General features: G+C 43.5%; 1 protein-coding gene across 6 annotated transcripts in view; it reads left to right on the forward strand.

Annotated features, from left to right (window-relative positions):
• Window positions 1-8,809, forward strand: part of MSRA (methionine sulfoxide reductase A) — a 271,330-nt gene extending 262,521 nt beyond the window's left edge. For 5 of the 6 annotated variants that reach the window (XM_090136600.1, XM_090136599.1, XM_031603826.2 and 2 more), the window contains one exon: window positions 7,940-8,809. In XM_090136600.1, coding sequence (XP_089992726.1) covers window positions 7,940-8,104 — 165 coding nt within the window. In that variant the 3' untranslated portion in view covers window positions 8,105-8,809. The remainder of the gene's footprint in view (window positions 1-7,939) is intronic. The other variant, XM_031603827.2, reaches the window with a different exon arrangement.
• Window positions 8,810-10,486: the final 1,677 nt, after the last annotated feature.

The raw sequence follows: 10,486 nt of genomic DNA on the forward strand, positions 1-10,486 counted from the left end.
AAGGCTGTTTGGCTACGTTAAAAATTGTCTAGACAAACAGAACTTCCAACTCTCTCAATGTCTCCTTCAACACCTAATTAGTTCCCAGACGCTAGTTGAGCAAGATGTCTTTTATCTTTGCTGATGTTGTCTTCCTATGCTTCCTAAATGCCCTCTGCTGCCATTGTTCACTTTCATTTTTCATCCCTCAGGAGAAGGCAAGGTGGGTGTTCAGGAAGCTCTGTGCTGCAGGTCAAGCTTGTAAAGACTGCAGGTCAAGCTGATCCTGTCATACCAGTCAGTATCAGGAGAAAAAACTTTTACTTCAGAATCAGACTGATATGATAGGAAGCAGGATACAACTTCCTTTTCATTTCCAAAAGGAAAATAATAGAACTGCAGATTTTATGTCCCTGTCAGCTTCATTTCATACGATGTAGGACAATTTCGCCATTTGTCTTTTTTCAGTGCTAGAAGATGCAAAGAGGTCTGCCTGTACAAATGTGCCATTTCAGCTGGCGTAGCTGATTCTTGTGGGCAATGAGGAAGCACATTCAAATGTAAAAGAGGAGGAAATATCAGAGTAACTGCACCTCTGATCCTTCCTGCACCTTCAGAGCATATCCACTTGGCACCTGAGCTGTGTTAATATCCAGGCTATCGGCCAGCAGTGATTTACCTTGGCAGGTCTGACATATATCCAGGCCCAGCAATTCCTCCCCCTCTGGCAGGGATGACTGACCAACAGCCTCCTTCAAGCTAAGTATTTATCAGAGAGAGCAGATCTTCAACTACACAGACTACACACACACACACACACATATATATATACATACTGCTTTCCCCTAAGGCTTGTGAGGCTGTGTCTCCATCTAGGTTCAGATGTGCTCTGTTGTGTGTGTTTGTTGTTTGTTTTGTTTTTTTTTTTTCCAATAGGCTTACAGTTCCTACAGAGTCGATTTTGCAGTTTTATAGATTAGAATCAAGATTCTACAGCTTAGCACTTTGCACCATCATCTTTTTAAGTATCTGTTGTATTTCTTTCTTATCTGGATTTTCCCTGTGCTGCCCTAGAATACAGTCATATAAACAGTTCCAACAGAGCCATGTAACAGCGTTTTTCCTCTTTGACCAGGTTATGTGTGGTCCCTATAGGATGATTATGCCACCAGATTTATCCCGTAGTCACATAGCAGCCAGTTTTCTCTCACAGCAAAACCCAAAGATGTGAAGCCAGTGAATTTCACCATTTCTGCTCTTCGATCCATATGCCCACACTACGAAGGATGCAGAATTTGTGCCCAGGTAAATCTTTCCCAGCCTCAATCTTGCCCAATTTGCAATTGCAAAGTAAGTTCTGAGGGTAGGCAGCTTCCCTGCAAGTATTAATAATACTTAGAAATTACGTAGCACTCTGAAGCCCTGTGCAAGCATTAGCTAATTGTGCAGCACTCCAAAGCCCTGTGCAAAACACGAGCGAATCAATTCTTGCAGCACCTATCAGATGCATCAGTGCCCTTCAGTACCCTGTATAGAGAGGTAAATGGAACCAGAGGAAAGGGATCCTTGGCAGCACTGTTCTGCCCAGCTGGCTTGCTGTGGGTAAAAACTTGATTTTCAAAAAGAGGTCACCTCCACAGATGGAAATGCAGATTTTACCAGCTAGGCATGATTTCAGCCAATTGCAGGGCTCTGCAGAGGTCATTGACATTGATTAGATTGGAAAAACCAACCTCCATAAGTGACATAGAGAAGACTGGGCCAGGCACAACAAAATGAATTATAACGTTAGCTAGAATAGCAGGCGAATGTTTACCGGTGCGGTGCTCCAGCCAAATGAAGGCAGCACAAAGGAAACAATTTAAAATGATATATCAGATATATCTCTGCAGAGAGGCTGTCTCAGAGAAGATGAGAGCTATGGCTACATGATACTCAGCAAATGAAGGAAAAGATGAAACATCCTCTTTCAATTGCACAGTGCTGAAGCTTTGCGCTACTCGTTGTGCTAATTCCTCAAGCTGATCCTCACTGCAAGTCTGCCTTGCAGGAGAAGTGAATTTCAATATTCACAGGATGACGGAATCGTGAAGGTTGGAGAAGACCTCTGACATCACCAACCCTCAGCCCCAGCCCAGAGATTTTAGAGGGTCCATTGGAAATACAGAGGCGTCTTGTAACTTGTTGAGACAGCAGACAACCTGCGTGTTGAAGCTGAGTGCAGGCTGTACGCCTTGCTTCTAAAGAGCAGAGTGAATCACACACAGGATGATGCTATTTTTATTAAAAGCCACAGAATGCTAGAAACCAATTAATATGCTCCACTGCTTCACTAATGCTTCTGCTCAGAAAATTAAATGGTTTCACTTAACAAGACCAATTTTAAAGCTTTTTCTGTCAAAATTACAAGTGGGTTCAACCCATCCTCTAAACTTCCATGAGCCATGCAGTTTCAGCACAACACACCAAAGCATCAGTGACGTCAGTCTATTCCTTCAAGTATTTGGAGGTGCAAGAGTATCTGGCCTTTATGGCACAGTTCAGCCCAAATTCTTACAGCACTCCGTAAGTATTAGCTGCTCCCATCTGAATATAAACAAGGAGCCGCACACCTTGGATGTGTTGTTGCCATGCTGTTACATCAAATGATTAAATATTTTGACATACTTTGGCTCACTGTAGTCAGCTGGCTACTACCAAAAGATGAAGCAGCGATTAACGTCGATTTGGAGCAGCAAATCCAAGTGGAGAAGCATCATGTGCTAAATACTGTTGCTTGGGAATAAGTGAAGAACAACCCTCTGGTTGCACTGGTTTGGTTTATTCCTTAGCCATCTACCATACAATCTCCCTGGCTGAAGGACAGTGTTTCCCATCACGAGGCATAACTGAGCAGAAGTGCTGCCTGGGAAACAATCTGATTTCAGTCTGCAGTGCATCCCAGTGACCAGTGCTAGGCCTTGAGTGAGGCAGTAAGAACGTGTGGAAGATGACACTTTCTATGCCAAAGAGTAGGAGGTCCCTTAAAATCTGTCTAACTGTGTTTGCACATCGTGGGCACCTCACACTGCAGCTGAGATGGGACTGTGAGTACTGGATTGGGTAACAGATGGTTGGAGAACCAACTGGCATAGCGCAAATGGGAAAACAGTAGGGTTTGATTGCTGCAGTCCATTGTGGTTTTGAGCCTATGCGTCCAAAACCACTCCTAGTTCACTCATGTGTTTTCCTTATGAAAGTTGAGTATTTTATATATCAGTCCTGGAGACTGACTGATGGTTGTGGATGCTTGAGCTGCCTATAGAAGACATGACACAGATAACACCGTAGAAGAAAGCTGCAAAATTACTCACGTCCATATTCACAACTGAGGAATGTGGGGTTTCCCACATTGTGTCATGATTACAATTTGGAGAAACTGTCTCAAGTTCAAGCTACGAAAGAGATTCATGGTAGAGCTGCTCATCAGTGCACATAGATGGTGGTTGGCTACAGGTAGGAAAAGAACATAAATCAGAAAGGGTTTCTACACCAGCGTTGTAGGTAAACAGTGATCTAGATTAGACCTGCTACCAAAGGGCTGAAAGGTGGGCATCTCTGAGATGATCCAGCAGAATTAAAGACATTTTGCACTGCAGGCTGGGTATCAGAAGTTGATGGACATGCACAGAATGCGGCATTTCAGAGAAGAGTCCACGTGACTTTAGAAGAGGCAACTTGTGTCTTGCAGATACGCTTTTTTGAAGAGATGAGCTGAGAAAAAGGCAGAGAGCTGCTGAGGATTAAGAGGAAAGTTTTTCTTTTGAATAACTGGTTATAGATAGGAAATAAAAGATACAAATAACAGGGCAGTTTTCACAATGAAAGGAGATTACCAGGTATCTGTCCTGGGAACTGGTGCAGTTCAATATCCTCGTAAAAGAACTGAAAAAAGGAGACGGTCATCAGTGATGGACTGAAATCTGCTGATGGCATAGAGTTATTCCAAGTAAGCAAAAGTAGACATTGCGACAAAAAGCCGCAGAAGAATCTGACGATATCAAATGCCTGTGCAATAAAATAGCTGCTGAAATTCCATGTTGATAAAAGTCAAGTGCAGACACAATGATAGGGTTTAAATTAACCCGCGAAATAAGTCCCGGTGCCATTGCAGATGGTTCTTTGAAAACGTCTGCTCAGTGCTGAGCAGAGGTCAGAAAGGCAAGCGGAATGCAAAGAATTTCTGGGAAGGAGATGGGGAATGAAAGAGAAAATGTAAGTACAGCACTGAGTAAATCCGTGATGATTTTGAATAGAGTGCAATTCCAGTCGCCCCGTCTCAATGAGGCGGTAAAATAGAAGCAGAGAGGATGCAGAAGAGGGCAAGAAGGCTGACCCGAGTTATGAGTGGGGAGTCTAAACAGCCTCAGCCTGCAGAAGAGATGAATGAACAGGATGAAGGCAGAGAATCAAGGTCACTATGCAAAGAGCAAGTAAGAATTATTTTTGGTGGCAGAGGCTGTTCTGTGTAATGACATGGCCAGGCAACAAGTTTTAAGCAAACAACAGGAAAAAAAAACACTTGTGCAGGCTATAATAAATTAGAAAACTCATCAAACAAAACCTTTCACATTCCAGAAGTACAAGTTGTTTAAAGAAGTGGTAGTGCTGAGGTTCCCAATGCAGGCTCCAAGGCTTTTGTCTTCCACGACTGACCTCAAACATCAAATTGAGTGTGTTCTCTTCATCCATTTTGGTTGGGCAGGACTTGGGTTCTAGTTTGATTTGGCTTCTGTTCTAAAACCTGCAAGGTTTTTTGGGACTGGCTTGTAATCAGATAGGGGATGGTTGTGCTCTTCTACTGTGATCTCTTGAGTTGTGAAAGCCACAGAAGTCCCTTGGATATATTAATGAATTAGTTCTATTTTAACTGTGGGATATCTGGGGGAAAAACGATCCAAGAGTACTTCAAAAATTTCCTGCACTCTGTGAAAGGTCCCAGTGGTGGATTATAGAATCTTATCATGGAATCATAAAATGGTTTGCGTTGGAAGGGACCTTTAAGGTCATCTATTTCCAACCCCATGCTATAGGCAGGGACACCTCCCACCAGACCAGGTTGCTCACAGCCCCATCCAGCCTGGCCTTAAATGCTTCCAAGGAGGGGGCTTCTATGAGCTCCCTGGAGATGCTATAAGAGAATTACATTCTCTTTCACTCGATTCTTCCCATTTTTGCATGCAAAAGCTGCAGCAGCCCTTTTGGCTGCCACATGATGCTGGGAGCTCACACTGAATAGCTTGGGAATTGTGTGGACTAAAAAGCGAGGACCAAAAAGTCTGCTAGAACAGGATTATTGTCAAATTACATCTGCCTTGGCGGCAGGAAATCAATCAAGAGTGTGCTGATTTACACCTGCCAGAGCCAACACATCATGAACTTCATCATCTTTCCCAGTGATGTTTTTATCTTTGCACTGACACAGTCAGTGAGAGGAAAATATTTTCCCATTTAAAATCAAAACATTCAAGGTAGTGTTTGGCAAAGCACCGGAGCCTGGGGTTCCCGCTGATTTTGACAACAGTGCTGGTATCTTTTGCTAATGACCAAAGAGCAATATAATGAGTTGTCTTGGGCTTCTGCTCTATTCAGCGTGCAGCGTTTTAATAGGCTGTTAGTAATTCTGAAAGGGATAAATGATGTTTATGCCCCCTCGTGGTATGTTACTGAACAGAATGGATTTTCTAACTGAAAAAAAAAAAATAAAATAAATGAGGCCAATGATGGAAAAGTCCCAGGTAAAAATCTGTAACAAATACTGTTTTGCACAGTAGAAAAATATCCATCCCTCCAGCAGCGTCCTCATGACTCAGACAAGGGGGAAGCCAATTTTGCAGCATTTTCAGCAGCAAGTAAATGACTAATGCCCATGATGACAGAGCCTGTGCCATCTTTCTGCAGTGAAGATAATGTCAAAAGTGCTTTTCTTTGCTAGAAATGTTAGGAAGCCAGTGAAACATTGCTTTCTTAAAGCAGTTGTGTTGACATCTCTTTGTGTTAGTTGTTGCCAACCTGTTGTGATACAGGACTTCATGTTTTTCTCTTCTTTGCTAATACATCTGGCACGTAAATAGCCTGGTTCCCTTGGGACAAAACCCGTCCCAAAGATGAAAAATATTGTTCAGTGATTTTACGTGGGAAAACAAGATTGGAGTCCTGTGAAATAGGGCTTGTTTATCTCTGTGCTCAAATGTGGGATCACAACATTGCTTAGCTAGTCCACAACTTCCTTATCTGCACTGAGAATTTAGATGTCAGGTTTTGAATCAAAGGGCTCCCCAGACAAGTCCATCGTGGATTTTGTAATCTTATTACTTAACCCCTGGCAGAAAGCTGAATGCAGCCAAATGTGTCTCCTGGAAGTGAAATTACCAGAATGCATTGGACTGGTGTCAGCCTTGTCTGGCAGCTAACTCCTGAATGGTATCAGTACTCTGCTCTACTGAGGCAGGAGCTAAGAAACCCTATTGTAGGGTGTTTTAAGGCTCTTTGGCCCCAAGTAATCACCTCTTAATGTTTAAATACTTGCTAATGCTTTATTTACATACTTTCTTGACTTGCCATCCTTCTCTCTGGGCAGTGACCAGGGATGTAGGAGACCACTGGAAAGAGAAAGGGAATGATTTCCTTTCCATGTTCATGATGAGTATGACCAAAATAGTGGGTTTAAATGAAAGCTGTGGGCTTAATCCTGGCTAGACCAGGATGGAAAATACTGGAATGCTGAGGAACCCAAAGGATGTCCATCCCTGAAGATCTCTGAGAAGTAGTTAGACAAATGTCTGCTGGCTGTTCTGAGCTGTATTGTGATGAAGGAAGTTGGATTGGATGACTTCCTACAGGCCCTTCCAGGTCTGGTTTTATGACATTGTGTGGTGGCTTCCTTTTGTTGGTTTTATTGTCAGTATGATGAGATGGCACACATTTACCAGGTAATCAGCTTATCTGCTAATGCTTTCTTCTTAAAACCCATCTTGCTGTCATTTCTGGCTGACAGCAACACAGATCTACCAATGTCCAGGGCTTTAGAAATATACTTTACAACAATAAACACTTGTCTGACACCAATTAAAGTACTTATACGATTATCATGGACTGCAATGAGCAGTTCCCATTGAGATGAGATGAGAACTGTCTCCAAAAGGTTGGTGCTTAGCAATTTCCTTAGAAATGAGAAATTCAGTAGGTAAAATGGCATGGCAATTCATATGAAAAAGAAGTTTCCTCTATCAGAAAGCCTCCAGAAGTTTCAAATTCAGCTAGGGATATCAGAAAGAAGTTTAAGTCTAATTTGAAATTCCCACCCACGTTCCTTCTCCTGTCCCTGCAAAGTGATTACTGCTACTGGTCCACTCACTGGCAGATCTTCTTTCAGAAGTGAGACACAATTTGCCTAAAAAATACTTTTCTGTTCATGATGGAATCATCCATTTTGAAGAAGGTGTTTGCAGAGACAGTGAAAAGAGCCTGAATGTTCTTATATTGTCAGTGGGGCTCAAATTTGATCCCAAAATTCTTCTTGGCACAATTGGCTGAACAGCATATTTCAGAACTGAGACATTGGCCAAGTGAAGTCCTTGGACACCTGCAAGGCTACCAACCTCTCTTTTCCACTTTTATTGATGGCACCACATCCCTGCCTGGTGTGGCTGATAAAGAGAACAAATGTGTGGCGATAGCAAATTAAACAAATGCGCCATTAAAAATGAAGGGTGCACTGGCCCTTCTCACCGACACATATTTTGGTGCCCACAACCTCTCCTAGAGAAATTACAAGGATAAAGGGCTCTCAGGGATGTACTCAAAGTGTGGTCCAGGCACTGAGAGATGCCTGTGGTTCCTTCGGAGAGGAAACCATATGTCATTTATCAGCAGGGAAGCCAACGAACCACTAATGGATCTCCGTGTTGTCTCTTGACAGGTATTGACAGAAAACGGTTTTGGTGCCATCACAACAGAAATCCGGGAGGCTCCAGAGTTTTATTACGCTGAAGATTACCATCAGCAGTACCTCAGCAAGAACCCCAATGGATACTGTGGCCTCGGGGGAACGGGGATTTCCTGCCCAATCGGGATCGGGAAATAGCTTGTGCTCATGGCACCAATGCTTTGTTCCAGCGGGTTGTTCTGAAAAGGCTGACAACAATGAGAGGTGTTCCGGTACCCACAGCATCAGCACATCAAGATTTGGGATGCCCAATGGGATGGCTTGCTGTAATCTGAGCAGCTTCCCATTTGTTGACATTAAAAGCCAAGGAGATTTGGAAATTTTGCTTGCTGGCCAATGCAGCTTCTTGCTCTGTGCAGTTCCCTGGTTTCTTTGTAAGCTTGAAATCTAGAGAGGAAAGAAACTTCTTAAAATTTGGCTTGAAATGCTGTTAAAGGGATGAATTATGGTGTGGCTGTACCCATTAAGCACTTTGCATAGCTAATATCTATAGGCATACTTATTTTCTTGGACTAATGAATTTGTTCATGCTTTAGCTTTGACTTCTGGAGACATGGCTGAGCTCATCTTAGCTATCACAACCCTGTAATTTGATGTCTTTGAGAATGATGAATTTAGAAGATCAGTAATTCTCTCACAATTCCACTTCCACTGCAACATGTAATACCACCTATAGTGCCTATTTTCTGAAGCAATTTTAGTAAGAAAAAGTAAAAATTGTAATGTGATACTTCCTTTTGACAGTTCCAAAAAATGTACAAACACAAAAAGAAATCAATTTGGTTTCCTGCACTACAATAAATTACAAAGACAGGAAAGAAAAATGCTATCTCCAGTGTGTTCCATGGCTCTAAATATATGTCTGGGTAGATCTGGAAAAGGTATCAAATATTAGAAAAAGTCTGCAGCTTCCTAATTAAACACCAGGGCTTTTTAAAATCAGTATCATTATGCATGACACTACAGAGTATGCTAGGTGTACTGTAACATAATTATTCCCATGATTAGCTATTTGTACTTCAATAGCTTGTGGTGTCACCGCCAAGATTTTCTGGTCAACTGGAGAGGTCCCAAAGGGTTGGAGAGTTGCCACTGTGACTCCCGTCTACAAGAAGGTTCCTAAGGGGGATCTGGGGAGCTGCAGGCCACTCAGCCTGAACTCGGTGCCAGGAAAAATTATGGAGAAGATAATTTTGAGTGAGATCACGTGGCGTGTGCGGGACAGCTGGGTGATCAGGCCCAGCCAGAATGGATTTGTGAAAGACAGGTCCTGCCTGGCCAACTTGATCTCCTTCTATGATGGAGTGGCTGTCTGGTGGATGAGGGAAAGATCTACCTAGACTTCAGCAAAGCCTTTGACACTGTCTCTCACAGTTCTCCTGGAGCTTCTTCATACAGATTCTCCTGGAGACTCATGGATTGGACAGGTACTCTCTTTTCTGGGTAAGGAGATGGCTGGAGGGCCAGGCCCAAAGAGTGGAGTCAAATCCAGCTGGTGGCTGGTCCAAGTGGTGTTACCCAGGGATTGGTATTTGGGCCTGTCCTGTTTAATATCTTTACTGATGATTTGGATGAGGGCATTGAGCGCATCCTCAGTAAGTTTGCAGATGACACCAACTTGTGAGGAAGTATTGATCTGCCTGGATGTTAGGAAGGGCCTACAGAGGGATCTGAACAGGCTGGATAGTTGGGCAGAAGCCAATGGGATGAAGTTCAACAAGACCAAGTGTTGGGTCTGGCACTATGGCCACAACCCCAGGCAACGCTACAGGCTTGGGGCAGAGTAGCTGGCTGGAAGACTGTGTGGAGGAAAAGGACCTGGTGGGGTTTGTCAGTGCTTGGCTGAACATGAGCCAGCAGTGTGCCCAGGTGGCCAAGAAGGCCATTGGTATCCTGGCTTGTATCAGAAATAGTGCTGCCAATAGGAGCAGGGAAGTGATCATCCCTCTGTACTCAGCAGCACCCCACACTACAAGAAAGGCATTGAGGTCCTGGGATGTGTCCAAAGAAGGGCAACAAAGCTGTGAGGGGTCTGGAGCACAGGCATTACAGGAAATGGCTGAGGATTCTGTGGAAGAGGAGGCTCAGGAGAGACCTTATAGCTCTGCACAACTACCTGAAAGGAAGCTGTGGGTGAGGTAGGGTTTGGCCTCTTCTCCCATGTAACTAGTGATAGGACAAGAGGGAATGACCTCCTTGCATCAGGGGAGATTCAGGTTGGATGTTACAAAAAAAATTTTATCCAAAATAGTGGTCAGGTGTAGAATGGGCTGCCCTGGGAGGTGGTTGAGTCACTGTCCCTGGAGGTGTTCGAGAAACATTTAGATGTTGTACTAAGGGACAAGATTTTGTGGGGAAATATTCGTAGGTGGACAGTTGGGCTGGATGATCTAAGAGGTCTTTTCCAACCTCGGTGATTCTATGATTCTAGGATCAGAGCTCATTATGGTAGGTGCTGTGCAAACGTAAGATGTGGGACTGCGTCTGCCCCAGTGCATGTATAACACACAGAGCAGCCAG

This window comes from Phasianus colchicus, chromosome 2 (genome assembly GCF_987193195.1).
Source record: "Phasianus colchicus chromosome 2, bPhaCol1.hap1.1, whole genome shotgun sequence".
Classification (NCBI taxonomy): Eukaryota; Metazoa; Chordata; class Aves; order Galliformes; family Phasianidae; genus Phasianus; species Phasianus colchicus.